Source organism: Notolepis coatsorum (assembly GCF_963971535.1).
Source record: "Notolepis coatsorum genome assembly, chromosome: 3".
NCBI lineage: Eukaryota > Metazoa > Chordata > Actinopteri > Aulopiformes > Paralepididae > Notolepis > Notolepis coatsorum.
This window is the reverse complement of record NC_140167.1, coordinates 111,059,746-111,082,278: the sequence shown is the minus strand read 5'-3', so window position 1 is coordinate 111,082,278 and position 22,533 is coordinate 111,059,746. Positions and strand designations below refer to the sequence as shown.

Genomic DNA, 22,533 nt, shown 5'->3' with positions numbered 1-22,533 from the left:
TGTGGTTGGTTGCATGTTGTCTTAGTGTTTCTACATGTGGTTGGTTACATGTCTTAATGTTTCTACATGGGGTTGGTTACATGTTGTCTTAGTGTTTCTACATGTGGTTGGTTGCATGTTGTCTTAGTGTTTCTACATGTGGTTGGTTACATGTCTTAATGTTTCTACATGGGGTTGGTTACATGTTGTCTTAGTGTTTCTACATGGGGTTGGTTACATGTTGTCTTAATGTTTCTACATGGGGTTGGTTACATGTTGTCTTAGTGTTTCTACATGGGGTTGGTTACATGTTGTCTTAGTGTTTCTACATGTGGTTGGTTGCATGTTGTCTTAGTGTTTCTTTCTACATGTGGTTGGTTACATGTCTTAATGTTTCTACATGTGGTTGGTTACATGTTGTCTTAGTGTTTCTACATGTGGTTGGTTGCATGTTGTCTTAGTGTTTCTTTCTACATGTGGTTGGTTACATGTTGTCTTAATGTTTCTACATGTGGTTGGTTACATGTTGTCTTAAAGTTTCTACATGGGGTTGCTACTATTATTACTACTATTAATACTACTACTACTACTACTACTACTACTACTACTACTATACTACTACTACTACTACTATACTACTACTACTACTATACTACTACTACTACTACTACTACTACTACTACTACTACTACTACTACTACTACTACTACTACTACTACTACTACTACTACTACTACTACTACTACTACTACTACTACTACTACTACTACTACTACTACTACTACTACTACTACTACTACTACTACTACTACTACTACTACTACTACTACTACTACTACTACTACTACTACTATACTACTACTACTACTACTACTACTACTATACTACTACTACTACTACTACTACTACTATGGCAAGCCGTTTTAACATTTATTCCCATTTTCTAGCTAGCTGGGTACCTAGCTAGCTCATTCACAAGGACAATTTTGCGAATGAACTAGCTGGGTACCCAACTAGCTCATTCGCAAAGATGACCTAGCTAGCTGGGTACCCAGCTAGTTCAATCACAAAGACACATTCGCGAATGAGCTAGCTCACTACCTAGGCTGCAAATGTGTCAGCTAGCTGGGTACCCAGCTAGCTAGGTAGCACGTGTCTTAGCTAGTTAACTAGCTGGCTTTGTCCCATAGGCTTTACACCAAATTTTGCCTCAGCTAGTAGCTAGCTCATTCGCAAAATGGTACTTGCGAATGAGCTAGCTGGGTACCCAGCTAGCTAATGTGTCAGCTAGCTGGGTACCCAGCTAGCTCATTCGCAAGGACCATTTTGCGAATGAGCTAGTTGGGTACCCAGCTAGCTAATGTGTTTTTGCAAATGAACTAGCTGGGTACCTAGCTAGCTCATTCGCAAGGACCATTTTGCGAATGAGCTAGTTGGGTACCCAGCTAGCTAATGTGTTTTTGCAAATGAACTAGCTGGGTACCCAGCTAGCTCATTCACAAAATAGTCCTTGTGAATGAGCTAGCTAGGTACCCAGCTAGTTCATTCGCAAAGACACATTAGCTAGCTGGGTACCTAGCTAGCTCATTCCCAAAATACTCCTTGTGAATGAGCTAGCTAGGTACCCAGCTAGTTCATTCGCAAAGACACATTAGCTAGCTGGGTACCCAACTAGCTAGCTTGTCTTTGCGAATCAGCTAGCTGGGTAGCTAGCTAGCTCATTTGCAAGGACACATTTGTGAATGAGCTAGTTGGTTAACCAGCTAGCTGATTCATGAGTGTTTGGGGGCGGGGGGTGTTGGTGTTTGGGGGCGAGGACCAGGCCAGCAAGGCCTCACCTCCATACTAGTATAGCTGGGCAGGCATAACAGAGTGTGAATGAGCTAGTTCGTTAACGAGCTAGCTCATTCGCAAGGACACATTTGTGAATGAGCTAGTTCGTTAACCAGCTAGCTCATTCGCAAAGACCATTTTGTGAATGAGCTAGCTGGGTACCCAACTAGCTCATTCGCAAAGATGACCTAGCTAGCTGGGTACCCAGCTAGCTAATGTGTCTTTGCGAATGAACTAGCTGGGTACCTAGCTAGCTCATTCACAGGAACAATTTTGCGAATGAACTAGCTAGGTACCCAACTAGCTCATTCGCAAAGATGACCTAGCTAGCTGGGTACCCAGCTAGCTAATGTGTCTTTGCGAATGAACTAGCTGGGTACCTAGCTAGCTCATTCACAGGAACAATTTTGCGAATGAACTAGCTAGGTACCCAACTAGCTCATTCGCAAAGATTACCTAGCTAGCTGGGTACCCAGCTAGTTCATTCGCAAAGACACATTTGCGAATGAGCTAGCTCACTACCTAGGTTGCAAATGTGTCAGCTAGCTGGGTACCCAGCTAGCTAGGTAGCACGTGTCTTAGCTAGTTAACTAGCCGGCTTTGTCCCATAGGCTTTACACCAAATTTGGTACCCAGCTAGTTCATTTGCAACCTGCGAATGAACTAGCTGGGATGAGTAGCAACGTCTGGGGGCGGACGTCTAGGGGCGTGGTACATGACGTAGCTGCTGGTATTTGCATTTCAATGATAGGGCACATTTGATTGGGTCATTCTGAAGTCTGGGGGGCAGGGCTAGGCATACAGAAATACGCTACAGCCCTTTCCGTGCATGGTTCTGTTTATAGTCCCCAGCTCAACAAATTATGTGTTTTAAAATATGTTGCAACCGTCGGATTGTTGTTCAAAACGGAGGGATACTAGCTAAGGTGTGCGGGAGTTGGCGTATATAAGTTGATTGCTTTAAAACGGAGAGAAATGTCGTATTTACGCTGTTTAAAACGGGCTGATGGACGAAAATCTTTGGTTTTAGCCTAACGTATGGGGTGGTGTTCAATTCGCGAGCGGGTAAGGGGCCTACGTAATGTTTAAAGAACAACATCTAAGGTTATATGGAATTTACAAATCTAGATGTGAAGAAAGATTTTGAAAAGATGTTTTAATTTTCTTTTAAATTAGATAAGTTGCCGATGAGGAATCGTAAAAGGACGTGGCGAGGAGAGATGACGTGTGTTCGCTTCGGGTTTGCGCGATGAGCTCTGGGTATCGTAGTTTTAGTGTTTGTGAATGTTAAATGTGGGGAATGTTTGTGCTGCTGTGACACATTAAAGAACAACATCTAAGGTTATGTGGAATTTACAAATCTAGATGTGAAGAAAGATTTTGAAAAGATGTTTTAATTTTCTTTTAAATTAGATAAGTTGCCGATGAGGAATCGTAAAAGGACGTGGCGAGGAGAGATGACGTGTGTTCGCTTCGGGTTTGCGCAATGAGCTCTGGGTATCGTAGTTTTAGTGTTTGTGAATGTTAAATGTGGGGAATGTTTGTGCTGCTGTGACACATTAAAGAACAACATCTAAGGTTATGTGGAATTTACAAATCTAGATGTGAAGAAAGATTTTGAAAAGATGTTTTAATTTTCTTTTAAATTAGATAAGTTGCCGATGAGGAATTGTAAAAGGACGTGGCGAGGAGAGATGACGTATGTTCGCTTCGAGTTTGCGCGATGAGCTCTGGGTATCGTAGTTTTAGTGTTTGTGAATGTTAAATGTGGGGAATGTTTGTGCTGCTGTGACACATTAAAGAACAACATCTAAGGTTATGTGGAATTTACAAATCTAGATGTGAAGAAAGATTTTGATTTCTGTTAAATTAGATAAGTTGCCGGATAAATTGCTATCGTTTTACCGGAAGTGGTCACGGACTCACGGCTTCTCAAACTACATTGTTCTACCGTCAACAATGTATTGAATGATCGGGAGAAACACACATCAAAATGGGTGAGTAAATAAGCTGACAATATTAGCATAGATGAATAAATAGCTAACGTTATCCAGTTGACATTACAGATCATAGCTTTCATAACGTCAGCTAACGTTAACGAAAGTAGAGTAGGTAAACACGTTCATGTTAGCTGTACTGGTTGTTCATAGCTTGCTAGCTAGCTAACGTTACCTAACGTTAGTATATCGATAGCCTAATTTAACGTTAGCTATTTATCCATACTCTAACTACAGTAAATGTCTGGATGTAACAGTACTGTATATCTGTATGTCGTGTATGTCATGATGAATTGAAAATGGGGACCTGATGTAAACAAGACTTTCTATCTCTCTGTTATGCAACCCCAATTAGCAGTTGTTTTTACTGTATTTATTCTGCAATCTTAAATAAACAAATCAAACCTTAGCTAATTTCCCCCCATGATGTGATTGATTGAAAACGTTATTAACAGATTGCAGAATGGGTACAATACAGTACGGCTAAATTCACACAAGTACTAAAGATGCAGTTTATGACATAAAGATATACAGTACTTTGTAAGAAAACGAGATAATAAAATATATATACATCCGAAGGGGACTATATTATTCTCATGTACAATGAAGTTGTGATATTTTCTGTATTGTCGCAGTGAAAGGGTTAACCCGTTGGTAGTGTGGTAGTGAAAGGGTGTATGTATCTAGCTTTTTAAATCCATTTCAAGGTACATTCACACACTGTCATACTTTTGTTTCTGAAAGACAACTACTGTTTCATATTGTGTCAGATTCTCAGATAGTGGTCCCCGCCACAACCGTGTCACCTAGTACTTTCTACAAGCTGGGCAATGACTCCTTCAAACTGGTGGCCCAGAAGATGAAGTGGGACGAGGCCAGGAGGCAGTGCCAAGCAGACGACGCATATCTGGCCAATATCCTGAACCCGATAATACAAGCCTTCATTACCCTGCAGATCCATAAGTTATTATCCATAAATTATTATTATTATCTCTGTGTGTGGCGTTAGGCGCTGAGCGTGGCACGAATAAATTATTTTTCAGCCCGCTTTTGTATCGTGCATAAGAACACAAATACTCTCGATAATCTATAGTTTATTTGAAAACTATTCATAAATCAGCCGGAAAATGACAATGTGTTTTGTGTATTCCAGTAAATGGCTATTTTCGTGGAATTTCTCTGAAATTACTAGAACTCTCCGAAACTATACTCGTATTCAAAACGGTATAAAACGGAAATGTACTGATGAAAAAACAATCCGTTTTGTACATCTTTGACTGCAAGCAAGTCATTGATAAGCGACGGGTGTATTAGACACATAGCCATAATTTAAGATATAGTTTATGCATTCGCAAATGTGCTCGTCCTCCCATTGATTAACGTGGTGGCATCCAAGCGATAAATTGTCATATCCGGCTGGCAACCAATGTGTTAACCCTTTCACTGCCACACGACAGAAGGTTAACCCTTTACTATCACGCAACCGACGGCGATGCTCCATCATTAGCTCTGCATCCGTGGAGCTAATGATGGAGCATCGCCGTCGGTTGTGTGATAGTAAAGGGCTAACCTTCTGTATTGTCACAGTGAAAGGGTCAAGGACACTGGGTCAGACAGTTGTTTGTTCACAGAGGATCTTGTTCTCTCTTGTGACTTCTCTTTTCTCAGACTGGCGGCCGGTTCAAGTGGGTGGACAACTGGCCTCTTTCCTAGTCAAGTCAAGTCAAGAGTTTTAATTGTCACGGCATACAGGTATACAATGAAATGCGGGTGGTCTTGCCCGCAACGATGTGCAATACAGTGGTACAACATATAATAGAATCCAATAAAAAAAAAAACATAGTGCAATAAACAGGTACAGGTAACATGGTGTGACATCTCGGTATCTGTACATAGTTATTTACAGAGCATGAAGGACATGCTACACCAAATGGGGGAGAAACGAGCCTACAATGAACGACGCCTGTGTCAGGGCTCTACAGTGCGAGCAAATTGCTCGCATATGCCCCTAAAAATATGTGTGTGCGAACCTGCAAAATCAAGTACTCGCACGGCGTGCGAGTGGGGCCGGCGAGTGCAGAGTACAGCCTCATTCGTCCTTTTTTTTCTCCGCTGCGAGAATCATTAAAAAACTACAAGTCCCACAGTTCACAGCCGCATAAACGTTCCAATCACAGTAGAGTTTCCTGTGGTCACGCGACTGGAAACTGAAAGTAATTTTTAGCGTCAGCATAGATATATCTATGAGCGTCAGTGTCTGAGTCAGACAATACAGCCATGTATTGCCCATTCATTTTTATTTTGCGCGAAAGATACCGGAGAATGAGAAGTCAGGCGAGGCAGCTCATGTTACAGAGGTGATAGTTAACCAAGATACTGACGCTAGCCAGCATGCTAGCGAGGCTACACCCACTACTACCCCCACTGTAGCACCCAATGTACCCACTGTAGCTAACTAGCTAATGAAGCTACACCCAATGTACCCACTGTAGCTAACGAAGCTACACCCAATGTACCCACTTTAGCTAACGATGCTACACCCACTGGAGCCGGAGGGAAGACATACAAATTTAACGTGAATTGGCTAAACATTTTCCCATGGCTAGAGTTGGAAAACAATGTCATGTTTTGTAAATATTGCAGAAACAGGCAGGCAATACGCCCTTTGTGTCGGGAAACCCGCACCTGAAGAGATTCGGTAGTAAAACACAACGTCTCGCGGCGGCACATCCAGTCATCCAGTGTAGAGATTTGTACATATTGAGAAAGGAGAGACCATCCTTGTGAGTTTGTTTAGCACACACACACAGTGTGGGCCAGTGACTTTGGTGCTATTGCACAGTTCCGTTCCCATTTGAACATGCACATACAGAGTACTACTATACATGTACATTTATTTTTGTTTAAAAAATGTGAGTTTGTTTAGCACACACAGTGTGGGCCAGTGACTTTGGTGCTATTGCACAGTTCCGTTCCCATTTGAACATGCACATACAGAGTACTACTATACATGTACATTTATTTTTGTTTAAAAAAATGTGAGTTTGTTAATAAACTCAGTTACTAGAAAAAAATTCACTGTGCTCCTAAATTTCTTTGTGTGCTCCTAAATTTTTTCATTTAGGAGCACCTGTGCCCCTAATGAAAAAGGTTAGCGTAGAGCCCTGTCTACATGGACGTGGACCGAACGTGGAAGACGGCAGCATGCAGCAACAGCCACTACTCTCTCTGCAAGAGGTCACCAGGTCTGAATATCTCTATATGATAATAATAATAATAATAATAATAATAATAATAATAATAATAATAATAATAATAACTTAATTTGCATAGCACCTTCACAGCAGTAATGTAGACATAATGGACATAAAATAGACATAGGCATAATATTAGCATGCAATTAGCATAAAATAGTGCAATAGTGCAGTGCAATAAAATCGCTCAATTTTCCAGTACAATAATCACTGTGCATGTAATGAGTATAAGTAGCAGAGTGTATTAAAAGGCTACGGTGAACGAGGTACGTATTTAGCTTACTTTTGAAAATATTTAGTGATCTAGCCTAATGTCCATAGGGTGTTCCATGGCTTTGGTGCATCATTCGCAAAGGCTGCCTCCTTGATTTTCTTTTGGCTGTGGTTGGGAACCTTCAATAAACCAGTAGTCATTCATTAATTTGGCCGTCCTCAGACGGGTTCGCCAGTGGAGATTCCAATCATCCCGATCCTCCATACATCCGACCAGTTGCGTAGGGCTCTCCACACCTGCGTCCTTCCTCAGTATGTCTACATATGTTAGCGTGGGACATCCTCTTGGTCGTCGCCCGTGTGTTGGCTCCCAGAGCACTAGCTTGCTAGTCGGAAGTACGTGGTGTCGGTGGCAGTGACCTGCAAGTTTCATCCTCCTGGATGCCACCTTGTCGCTCAGCCTTGGTAGTCCCCCGTACAGATGCTTGTTGGTTACATGCTCATTCAGTACGCAGTTTCCCGCCTGATCTCAAACCTACCGAAGTCGGCCCATGTCACCCCACTTCTTAGGGACCTGCACTGGCTCCCCATTGCAGCACGAATCCGCTTCAAGGCCCTCGACCAGGCATACCGTGCGGCAAAGGGAACCACTCCCGCCTACCTCCGGTCAATGGTCTCTAACTACACACCCTCAAGACCCCTATACGCTCTGCATCTTCTGGCCGCCTCAGACCTACTCCTATCCAAGCTCCAGGAGGGTCATCAAAGAGAAGCCGCCTATTCTCAGTCCTTGCCCCATAATGGTAGAACGAACTTCCCACCACAGTTAGGACAGCCGAAACTCATCCAATCTTTTGCTGTCGACTAAAGACACACTTCTTCAACCAATATCTGAAATACAATTAATAAATATATCTAACCCTAACTAACCTTACTGTCATGCACTTGTCCTAATATACTAACCCAGTGGTTATTCCTAATACCATTATTTATTGTTAACTTGTACGAAAGGGGTACTAGAACTAGCAAACTCTTCCACACAATTCTCAAACAATGCAAGGGGAATTGAGAACATAATAACTAACATTCTCACATAGCAAGTGAGAAAATGAAGAACAACTGTGAAAATTAAGAACAACTGTATTTCAGCAAATGTACTTCATTCAAACACTCTCTGAATGAACACTCTCCATATCTCTCTCACACTCTCTCCATCTCACACACTCTCTCTCTCTCTCTCTCTCTCACACATGCACAAAGTGTAACAGGCGAGGGATAATACAGTTCAAACAAATAAGTGTATTTCTCTGTCTTGTCAGATTCTATCTCTCCCCCACTGTGTCTCTCCCTCTCCATCTCTCTCCCCCCTCTCTCTCCTCTTTCTCTCTCCCTCTATCTCCTTCCCTTTCTCTCTCCTTCTCTCTCCCTCTCTCTCCTTCCCTTTCTCTCTCCCTCTCTCTCTTCCCCCTCTCTCTCCCCCTCATTCTGTCTCTCTCACACACACACACAAATTTTGCGTGGGCTGATCCATAGTGGGCGAGTGCCTGCGGTCAACCGCGGTGGCGATCAAACTAAAATATTTTTATTGTTTGCGGTTAATTTGCGACCTGGTTAGTTAAAATACAAATATAATTAGCATAATACCGCCGATATCCTGCATCAAATCCCGACTCTTTCCAGAGGGATCTTCTTCCAATCAAATAAAGTCTAATCCGACGGCAGTAACAGCATAAGGATGAATGAATAGTGATGTGGATGTAAATCAACAAAACACTTGTAGTTAGGGCTGGGCGATATGGCCTAAATATGATATCACGATATTTTCTGACCTTTCGGCGATACACGATACACATCACGATGTTTTTCTTTTTTACCCCAAACAATTCATTATGAGGCTTACCAAGACAGTATTTGAGTTTGCAAGCTAACATTAAAGACAAAATAAAATACCCATGCATTTAGCATTTTTATATTAGATTTAGATTATTAGATTATATATTGCATATGAGATATTATATGATTTAGATATGAAATATGATGAATTGAAAATGGGGGACCCTGATGTAAACAAGACTAAAGTCTTTCTCTGGTCTGCATCCCCTTAACAATTGTATGTATTGAGCTGTACTGTACCCATTCTGCAATATGTTAAAGTTTTAAATCAATCAATCAATAAATAGCATTTTAGCATTTTTATGAAACTACTGTATATATGTATGTCTCTAAATGTTTTGATGAATTGAAAATGGAGGACCCTTATGTAAAAAAGCCGAAAGTCTTTTTCTGGTCTTCATCCTCCTGTACTGTATTGTACCCATTCTGCAACCTTTTAATACAGTTTTCATTCATTCATTCTGACGGAAACATAATCATTTTGATTGACAGTCGAGTCTGCCAATGACGTCACACCGCTTGCACCCGCCCTGCTGTTCTTAGCACCAATCGGCAAGCGTTTGACTTCCTGAATGTCCCGTGTGCTAAACATCAACAAAGCTACTAACGTTAGCTCCCCGCGGCCGTCGAGTAGGAGACCAGTGCTTGACTAAATGAGGCATAATGATTTTACTACAACGAATGTTATAATAAAAGCCTTTCCATACATCTGTCTGATTGAAAACTTTATTAACAGACCGCGGAATGGGCATATCTCAGCACAGGCTGAGATATGAACGAGTAACGTGTGGACAGATTGACGCGACACAATCCTCTTGGGCAAAACATCACGATATCCACGATACGTTGAAAAAGTATCGTTAATGAACTGTACCCGATATTTATATAATATCGTCATATCGCCCAGCCCTACTTGTAGTCCATTCTAGAAGTGACGGAAGGCTTTGAGAAACGAGTGTTCAGTCGCTCGGTATAGTGTGTGGCTACTTACCAGCTTTCGCTATGCGAAACTTAATTTAGTCTCTTGAAACCTGTTTTTTCATGCATTAGTATTATCTCATCCCGATTCTCCTTATTTCAGGTGAGTGGCACTGGATCGACAACAGCGTCGTGGACTACACCAACTGGAAAGTCGGGTATCTCATGATGCAGCAGTTAAGGTGTTGATACCATTCAGCACCACATATCTGTGTGAAGCTGGCTTTTCATCCATGACGGCTCTGAAAACAAAATATAGGGCCAAGTTGAGCCTTGAGGATGACATGCGTGTTGCCTTGTCAAAGATCTCCCCACGTATTGACCGTATTATTAGCCGGCAGCAGCAGACCTCGCATTGAGCTAGAAATTTCCACTGAGTGAACTAGTGCTTATTTTCTGTATTTATTTATATTTTTTGAGAAATGGTAACTTGGTGATCCTTTTCTGTATTTAAAAAGAATACATGATTTTCTGTTTTTGAGAAATGGTCAAACTTATCCAAATATGCTATTTTTATGGAGAACAGTGCAGTGCAGCTGCAACAGATAGCACTTTAGTGATCCTTTTCTGTATTTAAAAAAAATACATGATTTTCTGTTTTTGAGAAATGGTCACACTTATACAAATATGCTATTTTTATGGAAAAGTGTGCAGCTGCATGTGCAGCTGCAACAGATAGCACTTTAGTGATAATTTTCTGTAATTATTAATGCTATTTGATTTACTAATAACTACAAGCAGTGTAATGTCAACAGTACTAAGCCATTTAGACCTGAAACACCTGTTAATAATGCATTATATAGCCTGCATATACACACAAATGTGTTTCCCGGTTTCTTAAATAAACATTATTTTTGAAAGCAAGCACTTTTGTCATCATTGTAGCAAAAAAGACAGGACCGGAAAAGTCTTTATCGTATGTAGGGGTGACCCCCCCCCCCCCCCAACCACCTCCAATGTACAGTCCCCCCCCCCACCCCACCTACCCAACCTCCTCCAATGTACAGTTTCTACGTCAAATGTATATACTCTCTTTTCTGGACTATTTTTGTATCACAAACGGTACTGTATTTGCAAATCTGGTAAATCTGGTATGTCATAAATGTATAGATGTAGCAGTACTGTCTATCTGTGTGTCATGTATGTCATATATGTCCTGATGAATTGAAAATGGGGGACCCTGATGTAAACAAGACGAAAGCCTTTCTCTGGTCTGCATCCCCTTAACAATTGTGTGTATTGAGCTGTACTGTACTGTACCCATTCTGCAATATGTTAATACAGTTTTCAATCAATCATTCGGTCATGTTGCATTGCAACTACCGCCCTGTTTCTATTCTTATCTCCATCTCGAAAGTCATGGAAAAAATAGTCTACGAACAGGTCGAAAAGTACCTAGCGGAAAAAAATCTAATCTACGAATTCCAATCTGGCTTCAGAACATCCCACTCCACTGACACATTGATTGATTGAAAAGTTTATTAACAGATTGCAGAATGGGTACAGTACAGCTCAATACATACAATTGTTAAGGGGATGCAGACCAGAGAAAGACTTTCGTCTTGTTTACATCAGGGTCCCCCATTTTCATTCATTCATCATCAATTCACCTGCTCTATTTGAACGACCACATCAAACAAGAGGTGGACGCAGGCAAATACTGCGGCATGGTCATGCTGGACCTACAAAAGGCCTTCGACACTGTCAATCACTCCATTCTGATTGAGTGAGCTGGATGCAATCCTACCTGCAGCTGTGTTTGTCGACGGTGACTTGAAATGCAAAGCAGTTGAATATATATATATTCCATGAAATATGACAGAATCAACAGACGAATATTTATGTGGCGATAAAATACAAGACTTTGAATGCGATATCGACCCAGAAAGACGTGTTTAATTCCATTGAAGCCAATTGTAATTATTATACGGAGTAACAATTTAGTGAATGTATAGTATTAGATAACACATTTTCGTTAATACATTTCAAGGGGGGTCTATGTAGAAGACGTCAATGCTGCTTACAATACTTTTTTGAATATCTATCGGACACTTTACGATAGGCACTGCCCAATGGTTCAACATAAACAAAAAAGTAATGACAATATAAAACCATGGATAACAAAGTGGTTAGAGAATGCATGTAAAAAGAAAAACAAACTATAGAGATTTGATCAAATGTAGAAAAAAGGCTGCTGAAACTAAATACAAAGTGTATAAGAATAAGTTAGTATTCATTATGAGATGGGCCAAGAAAGATTATTACAATAGATTGTTAGGCGGAAATAAAAATAATAAATAAGGTAATGGGAAATAAATCAGCGTCCATAAAAATGCCTAGCCATTTCATTAGTAATAGTAAGACTATAAAAAACATGAATGAGGTGGTTAATGAATTCAACAATTTTTTTGTGAATGTGGGGCCAAATCTGGCAGATGCCATTCAAAAACACGATGAACCATTACAGGAAGGATGGAGAGGAGATAGTAAAGTACTGCAGTCTATGTTTTTGGGAAATGTCAGTGAAGCAGAAATCATATCCATTGTATCAAAGTCAAAGAATAAGACATCCATTGACAGTGATGGGATAATAATAATTTTATTTGTATAGCACTTTTCATACAGAGGTTGCAGTTCAAAGTGCTTCACAACAGTAGAACATACAGGCATAAGCAAGCATAAAAAAATTATAAGAACATTTAAATACAAAGAGATAGAGATACAGTAATACAAATCTAGTCCCTTTGCAGGTTGATGTGAACACAACATGCAAAGAACATGCAATACAAAGATAATAAACATACATACTAATTGTGTAGTAGTTATTATTATTGTATTAATATTCTACAGTATCGGCAGATCGCTGCCATCTCAAATGAATCTTCTGTACATCCCTGCAAGAAAGCCATTGAGAATATATATACTGTGTTATTTAATTTATTTAATCCATATGTGTTGTCTGGAAGCACTTTGCCGTATTCTATTATAATATTTTTTTTGTTTGTGTTTTATGTTACATACGTCTGGTGGCAATCAATTTCCCCCTTTGGGGATTAATACAGTATATTCTCTCAAATCATTTTCAATTCTCCGTTTTCTATCAACAAATCTCGCATATCCTTGTCAGACAGATTGCCATACATGTCCTATTACATTCTAACATTTCTCTACTCTACTACTGTAACGTTGAATCTTGAGACACAACTATATTTGAAAGGAACTGCAAACTTGAACCACGGCCGTGACGTATGTTCGCTTCCGGTTTGCGCGATGAGTTACTGTATAAACGGTTTCCATCTAGTCCCTTTGCAGGTTGATGTGAACACAACATGCAAAGAACATGCAATACAAAGATAATAAACGTACATACTAATTGTGTAGTAGTTAGTTATTATTATTAAACACTAAAACTACGATACCCAGAGCTCATTGCGCAAACCGGAAGCGAACATACGTCAACTTTCCTCGCCACGTCCTTTAACTATTCCTCACCGGCAACTTATCTAATTTAAAAGAAAATTAAAACATCTTTTCAAAATCTTTCTTCACATCTAGATTTGTAAATTCCACATAACCTTAGATGTTGTTCTTTAAACATTACGTAGGCCCCTTACCCGCTCGCGAATTGAATGCCACCCCATACGTTAGGCTAAAACCAAGGATTTTCGTCCATCAGCCCGTTTTAAACAGCGTAAATACGACATTTCTCTCCGTTCTTAAAGCAATCAACTTATATACGCCAACTCCCCCACACCTTAGCTAGTATCCCTCCGTTTTTAACAACAATCCGACGGTCGCAACATATTTTAAAACACATAGTTTGTTTAGCTGGGGACTATAAACAGAACCGGTGTATCCGTATTTCTGTATGCCTACCTAGCCCTGCCCCCAGACTTCAGAATTACCCACTATATATTATATTCTCAATGGCTTTCTTGTTGCAGGGATGTACAGAAGATTCATTTGAGATGGCAGCGATCTGCCGATACTGTAGAATATTAATACAATAATAATAACTAACTACTACACAATTAGTATGTACGTTTATTATCTTTGTATTGCATGTTGTGTTCACATCAACCTGCAAAGGGACTATAATATGGAAACCGTTTATACAGTAACTCATCGCGCAAACCGGAAGCGAATATACGTCATCTTTCCTCGCCACGTCCTTTAACTATTCCTCACCGGCAACTTATCTAATTTAAAAGAAAATTAAAACATCTTTTCAAAATCTTTCTTCACATCTAGATTTGTAAATTCCACATAACCTTAGATGTTGTTCTTTAAACATTACGTAGGCCCCTTACCCGCTCGCGAATTGAACGCCACCCATACGTTAGGCTAAAACCAAAGATTTTCGTCCATCAGCCCGTTTTAAACAGCGTAAATACGACATTTCTCTCCGTTCTTAAAGCAATCAACTTATATACGCCAACTCCCCCACACCTTAGCTAGTATCCCTGCGTTTTTAACAACAATCCGACGGTCGCAACATATTTTAAAACACATAATATTAGCTAAAACCAAAGATTTTCGTCCATCAGCCCGTTTTAAACAGCGTAAATACGACATTTCTCTCCGTTCTTAAAGCAATCAACTTATATACGCCAACTCCCCCACACCTTAGCTTGTATCCCTCCGTTTTTAACAACAATCCAAGGTCGCAACATATTTTAAAACACATAATTTGTTGAGCTGGGGACTATAAACAGATCCAGGGTGCACGGAAAGGGCTGTAGCGTATTTCTGTATGCCTAGCCCTGCCCCCAGACCTCAGAATGACCCAATCAAATGTGCCCTGTCATTGAAATGCAAATACCAGCATCTGCGTCATGTACCACGCCCCTAGACGTCCGCCCCCAGACGTTGCTACTCATCTCAGCTAGTTCATTCGCAGGTTGCGAATGAACTAGCTGGGTACCCAACTAGCTCATTCGCAAAGATGACCTAGCTAGCTGGGTACCCAGCTAGCTAATGTGTCTTTGCGAATGAACTAGCTGGGTACCTAGCTAGTTCATTCGCAAGGATCATTTTGCGAATGAACTAGCTGGGTACCCAACTAGTTCATTCGCAAAGATGACCTAGCTAGCTGTGTACCCAGCTAGTTCATTCGCAAGGATCATTTTGCGAATGAGCTAGTTGGGTACCCAACTAGCTCATTCGCAAAGATGACCTAGCTAGCTGGGTACCTAGCTAGCTCATTCGCAAAGACAAATTTGCGAATGAGCTAGCTCACTACCTAGGTTGCAAATGTGTCAGCTAGCTGGGTACCCAGCTAGCTAGGTAGCACGTGTCTTAGCTAGTTAACTAGCCGGCTTTGTCCCATAGGCTTTACACCCAATTTTGCCTCAGCTAGTAGCTAGCTCATTCGCAAAATGGTCCTTGCGAATGAGCTAGCTGGGTACCCAGCTAGCTGACACATTAGCTAGCTGGGTACCCAGCTAGCTCATTCGCAAGGACCATTTTGCGAATGAACTAGCTGGGTACCCAACTAGTTCATTCGCAAAGATGACCTAGCTAGCTGGGTACCCAGCTAGTTCATTCGCAAGGATCATTTTGCGAATGAACTAGCTGGGTACCCAACTAGTTCATTCGCAAAGATGACCTAGCTAGCTGGGTACCCAGCTAGTTCATTCGCAAGGATCATTTTGCGAATGAGCTAGTTGGGTACCCAGCTAGTTCATTCGCAAAGATGACCTAGCTAGCTGGGTACCCAGCTAGTTCATTCGCAAGGATCATTTTGCGAATGAGCTAGTTGGGTACCCAGCTAGTTCATTCGCAACCTGCGAATGAACTAGCTGGGATGAGTAGCAACGTCTGGGGGCGGACGTCTAGGGGCGTGGTACATGACGTAGCTGCTGGTATTTGCATTTCAATGATAGGGCACATTTGATTGGGTCATTCTGAAGTCTGGGGGCAGGGCTAGGCATACAGAAATACGCTACAGCCCTTTCCATGCACCCTGGTTCTGTTTATAGTCCCCAGCTCAACAAATTATGTGTTTTAAAATATGTTGCGACCTTGGATTGTTGTTAAAAACGGAGGGATACTAGCTAAGGTGTGCGGATGTGTGGATGTGTGCTTAGCTGGAGCTGAGGATGCGGAAAAAATTCTTATTGGGGATTGGAACACGGATATGCAACAAAAAAATGCACCCGTCTTCAAATCCTTCAATAGGTTTTGTGATCTGCACGGCCTCAGCCAACTAATCACCCAACCCACAAGGATATGTGAATCAACTCAGACTACCATTGACCTCATACTGACCTCTGACAAGTCCAAGATCTCCAGTAAAGGGGTTATAGCATGCGGGTTAAGTGATCATTACATGATATTCTGTACCCGCAAAAAGCTAAAACTAAAGGCTGGCTGTCACAAAACAGTCACATCTAGAGACCTCAAAACCTACTCTAGCGAGGCCTTTAACCTTGAACTGGAGAGTCTGGACTGGTCAGATGAACTCAATGGTACACTGGTTGAAGAAACTTGGCTTGGCTTCAAAACCAAATTTTCATCAATACTAAACAAAATGGCCCCCCTAAGAACCACCAGGGTAAAAAATCGCGCTGAGCCATGGATGCACACTGAAATACTGACCGCTATGAAAGCCAGAGACAAAAAATGCTCTGAGTTTCGTAAAAGTCAGTCAAAGCTTACCAAAAGCACGAGCAGTGAACTCCAAGACCACGTGACTGAACTCAAACTAGAAAGAAACAGACTAAGAAATGACGTAAACTCCATGATCAAAACTGCAAAAAAAAATTTCATCAATGACAAAACCGAGGAAAACAAAAATAAACCACGTGAACTTTGGAAATTACTCAACAATCAACTAGGCTGCAGTAAAAAACTCAAAACCAGGTTCTCAAACATAAACATAAAGACGGACAACACGCTCATCACAGACAAGCTGGATGTAGCCAATTACTTAAACACATTCTTCACAAACATAGCCACAACACTGGTAAACAAACTACCCTCCCACTCAGGGCAGTATGGGGTAGAACACATAGTAGCATACTACATGAACCTAGGCGTCCACAAAGACGACTTCAAACTGGAAATAGTAACTACAGATGAGGTACTCAAAAAACTGAGCGCCCTCCAACCAAACAAGGCCACTGGCCATGACAACATCCCCTCCAAATTCCTCAGAGACTCAGCAGCAGCCATCACCCCAGTCATCACACACATAATAAACCTCTCCATAAAACAGGGACACGTCCCCAAGGACTTCAAAATTGCGAGAGTAACACCCCTGCACAAAAAGGGCAGCAAATTAGACCCGGGTAACTACCGCCCTGTTTCTATCCTTACATCCATCTCGAAAGTCATAGAAAAAATAGTATACGAACAGATCGAAAAATACCTCGCGGAAAAAAATCTAATCTACGAATTCCAATCTGGCTTCAGAACATCCCACTCCACTGACACATGCCTTCTCTACTTGAACGACCACATCAAACAAGAGGTGGACGCGGGCAAATACTGCGGCATGGTCATGCTGGACCTACAAAAGGCCTTCGACACTGTCAATCACACCATTCTGATTGACAAGCTAAAAGCAATTGGTTTTGATAGTTTATCAGTGAGCTGGATACAATCCTACCTGGAGGGGAGGGAACAGATGGTGGAAGTAAACGGTACCCTATCCCCCCCCCTCACAGTGAGCTGTGGTGTTCCACAAGGAAGCATACTAGGACCGCTACTATTCCTAATTTATGCAAATGACATGTCGTCAGCTTGTGACTGCAACTTGTTCCTGTTTGCGGACGACTCAGCCCTGCTGGTCTCTGACAAGAACAAGTTACAGGTTGAAAAAGCCCTCAGCTCGGAACTAGGCAAAATCTGCATATGGCTCGCCGACAACAAACTATCATTACACATGGGCAAAACAGAGTCCATTCTCTTCGGTTCAAATAACAAACTCAGCAAGACTGACGGCTTCTCGGTTACAGTGGGTGACAATATTGTCACAAGGAAAGATGAAATTACCTACCTGGGTTCCATCCTAGAGGCTAATCTTTCCTGTGACAAAATGGCATCCAATGTAATAAAAAAAGTCAACCAACGAACGCGATTCTTGTACCGGATCTCCTCTCTGGTAAACAAGAATACCCTGAAGACTCTAGCAGGAGCACTCATTCAAGGGTACTACGACTATGCTTGCACCTCATGGTACCAAAGCACCTCAAAGGCACTAAAAAACAAATTACAAACATCTCAAAACAAGCTAGTCAGACTACTACTTGACCTGACTCCTAGAACCCACCTCACCCCTGCCCACTTTGACAACCTAGGATGGCTTAGAGTAGACGACAGAGTACAGCAACTTGCAATGGGCCTGGTCTACAAGATACACTACGCGACCAAGGTACCCATGTACATGTCAAAATACTTCCCAAAGGTCAGTGAATACCACGATCACAACACCAGAGGGAGCTCCACAAATCATGTAAAACCCAGATTCGGCTCAAACAAGGGACTAAACACGTTTCGCAATTATGCCACATCAATGTGGAACGCCCTGCCTAAAGCTGTAAAGGAATGTGAATCACTACCCACCTTCAAAAACACTCTCAAAAAACACCTACGTGAGACTGCAATTCGAAACTGGCCCCTACAAATGTCCTAACCTAGTTGTACAGTAAATGACCAAGTAAGGCTTTGTCAACATTCCAATGTACAGTGTAAAATGTGTATGTGTCCCCTACCCAACCCCCCCCCCCCCCCCCCCCCCCCCCCCCCACCTCCAATGTACAGCCCTCACCCAACCCACCCAACCCCACCCCACCAACCTCCTCCAATGTACAGTTTCTACGCCAAATGTATATACACTCCTTTTCTGGACACTTTTGTATCACAAACAGTACTGTATTTGCAAATCTGATATGTCATAAATGTATAGATGTAGCAGTACTGTCTATCTGTATGTCATGTATGTCATATATGTTATGATGAATTGAAAATGGGGGACCCTGGTGGAAACAAGACGAAAGTCTTTCTCTGGTCTGCATCCCCTTAACAATTGTATGTATTGAGATGTACTGTACTGTACCCATTCTGCAATCTGTTAATAAACTTTTCAATCAATCAATCAATCAGTTGGCGTATATAAGTTGATTGCTTTAAAACGGAGAGAAATGTCGTATTTACGCTGTTTAAAACGGGCTGATGGACGAAAATCTTTGGTTTTAGCTAATATTATGCGTTTTAAAATATGTTGCGACCGTCGGATTGTTGTTAAAAACGCAGGGCTACTAGCTAAGGTGTGCGGGAGTTGGCGTATATATGTTGATTGCTTTAAGAACGGAGAGAAATGTCGTATTTACGCTGTTTAAAACGGGCTGATGGACGAAAATCTTTGATTTTAGCTAATATTATGCGTTTTAAAATATGTTGCGACCGTCGGATTGTTGTTAAAAACGCAGGGATACTAGCTAAGGTGTGCGGGAGTTGGCGTATATAAGTTGATTGCTTTAAGAACGGAGAGAAATGTCGTATTTACGCTGTTTAAAACGGGCTGATGGACGAAAATCTTTGGTTTTAGCCTAACGTATGGGGTGGCGTTCAATTCGCGAGCGGGTAAGGGGCCTACGTAATGTTTAAAGAACAACATCTAAGGTTATGTGGAATTTACAAATCTAGATGTGAAGAAAGATTTTGAAAAGATGTTTTAATTTTCTTTTAAATTGGATAAGTTGCCGGTGAGGAATAGTTAAAGGACGTGGCGAGGAAAGATGACGTATATTCGCTTCCGGTTTGTGCGATGAGCTCTGGGTATCGTAGTTTTAGTGTTTAACGAAGACCACTACACTTCCGCGTTACATTGAAATCGGGGAGGAGATTGCGGGGGGAGCATATGAATGAATGTGGACGAGAGCCGTGATGTAAGTGGTTGCCGATACGGCTGTGGGGGTGCTAGAGACATGATCGAATAGACGTTTATGCGCCTCGCTCTCCTGAACACGGCGTGACCCATAACTAATCGATCAGAACTAAATCGGCAGAGAAAAAGCCCATTTTAAAGCACCTATTCCGCATGGACATGCGCAGAGTGCCCATGGAGTCTGGACGACGCGAGATGACGCTCGAATGAATGTGGACTGTTCTATCAGAGGGGGGAGCTTCGGTGGCCAATGTCCTTTCAGCCGAACAGGATAATGAAAAAATGATCCCACTAAATGGCCAGACGCGTCTTATGGCAACATCTACAATTACCTCATTGAGTCTCCAGGTAGACTAATGTTTATATTTAAGTGCAGCGGTCTGTAGCCACTTACATGACCATCGAAGCTCCCCCCTCTGATGGAACAGTCCACATTCATTCATAATCCAATGTACAGTGTTGTTTGTACAGTTGTACAGTGTCCCCCACCCACCCCTCCTACCCAACCCCCCCCCCACTCCTACCCAACATATTGTTTTCTGAATGATATTTACTATTATAGATGTTGCATTAAGTTTAAGTAGAATTAACAATTCCCCCCCAAAATCTATCTACTTTCTCTAAATATCTCTCATGTATCTCTGTACATGTCAAAATACTTCCCAAAGGTCAGTGAATACCATGATCACAACACCAGAGGGAGCTCCACAAATCATGTAAAACCCAGATTCGGCTCAAACAAGGGACTAAACACGTTTAGCAATTATGCCACATCAATGTGGAACGCCCTACCCAAAGCTGTAAAGGAATGTGAATCACTACCCACTTTCAATAACACTCTCAAAAAACACCTACGGGAGACTGCAATTCGAAACTGGCCCCTACAAATGTCCTAACCCAGTTGTACAATAAATGACCAAGTATGGCTTTGTCAGTATTCCAATGTACAGTGTACAATGTGTGTCCCCCCCCCACCTCCAATGTACAGCCCCCACCCAACCTCCTCCAATGTAGTTTCTACGTCAAATACACTCTTTTTCTGGACACTTTTGTATCACAAACAGTACTGTATTTGCAAATCTGATATGTCATAAATGTATAGATGTACTGTCTATCTGTATGTCATATATGTTATGATGAATTGAAAATGGGGAACCCTGATGTAAACAAGACGAAAGTCTTTCTCTGGTCTGCAACCCCTTAACAATTGTATGTATTGAGCTGTACTGTACTGTACCCATTCTGCAATCTGTTAATAAACTTTTCAATCAATCAATCAATCAAGAGGCTCTATTGTTATGCCTTATTGCCCAACATTACAAAATTGATTATTCTTATTTATACTAACAATGACTAAATTCACACCATTCAAAAGTGTCATTATCACTGTTTTGTTTAGCTAGAATACCTGCACCACAATATAATTTGTGAATTATTAGCCCACTCACCCCCCACAGAGGTGATAAGAGGCATTGAGTTTCAAAAACACACAAATTATTCAAGAACATGCTTGTCAGAGGATGGTTTATTAATCCAGAAATTGTAAGAATTCTATTTACATGATCTATTATGCCAGTAATACTCTCAGTATTCATTCAGTGTACTCATGCATTCACAGGAATATTGTTAATTGTTCAATATATATATACAAAAAAAATGTAATTGTTTAATTTGGGTTAACCTTCTGTCGTGTGGCAGTGAAAGGGTTAAGTGGCACTTTGGTAATTCACATGTAAAATAGAGTGGTTATTTGTGCTTGACAGGTGAACGCCGAACGCTGCCTAGTCAAAGCAAGTCTGAAATAATGTGAAAAAGAGTTCCAGTAAAAGCATTGTAAAAAGTTTTTTTTTTTTTTGCTGTTTAAAATATATTTTTTCTTGACGTTTCTTTTTATGAAGGAGAGCATGGCGCTGTAATATTATTTAAAGGCACTTAATGCCATTGTAAAATTAAGTGGGAGTGTTGTAATATTATTTAAAGGGACTTGAATGCCATTGTAAAATTAAGTGAGAGTGTTGTAATACAGTACTTTTACCTTACCACTAGATGGCACTATCAGTCACTCTCTTTTTTTTTTTTGCTGCTTAGGCACTCTTTCGAAGTTGGTTTTCGGTTAGAGTTTGTCTTAGAGCATGGCGATAGAACGCCATGATATTCTGTACCCGCAAAAAGCTAAAACAAAAGGCTGGCTGTCACAAAACAGTCACATCTAGAGACCTCAAAACCTACTCTAGCGAGGCCTTTAACCTTGAACTGGAGAGCCTGGACTGGTCAGATGAGCTCAATGGTACACTGGTTGAAGAAACATGGCTTGGCTTCAAAACCAAATTCTCAACAATACTAAACAACATGGCCCCCCTAAGAACCACCAGGGTAAAAAATTGCGCTGAGCCGTGGATGCACACTGAAATACTGACCGTAAAAGTAAAAGTCAGTCAAAGCTTACCAAAAGCACAAGCAGTGAACTCCAAGCCCATGTGACTGAACTCAAACT

General features: G+C 41.3%; 2 protein-coding genes across 5 annotated transcripts in view; one reads left to right on the top strand and one right to left on the bottom strand.

Annotated features, from left to right (window-relative positions):
- Window positions 1-22,533, bottom strand: part of LOC311226187 (E3 ubiquitin-protein ligase SH3RF3-like) — a gene marked incomplete at its 3' end in the record, with an annotated part of 637,874 nt that overhangs the window by 54,196 nt on the left and 561,145 nt on the right. The window lies entirely within an intron of this gene.
- On the top strand, window positions 3,711-10,974 carry LOC311226189 (macrophage mannose receptor 1-like). 4 transcript variants are annotated; one of them, XR_014619527.1, is made up of 5 exons: window positions 3,711-3,809; window positions 4,580-4,772; window positions 5,478-5,561; window positions 6,960-7,054; window positions 10,251-10,974. XR_014619527.1 is itself a non-coding variant. In XM_084311565.1 (4 exons), exons 1-4 carry the CDS (start codon window positions 3,806-3,808, stop codon window positions 10,252-10,254), a joined length of 285 nt encoding a protein of 94 aa, XP_084167691.1. In that variant the 5' UTR covers window positions 3,711-3,805; the 3' UTR covers window positions 10,255-10,974. The 4 variants fall into 4 exon arrangements, 1 of the variants encoding a protein (XP_084167691.1); XR_014619528.1 differs by having other exon boundaries at window positions 6,934-7,046; XR_014619529.1 differs by having other exon boundaries at window positions 6,934-7,054.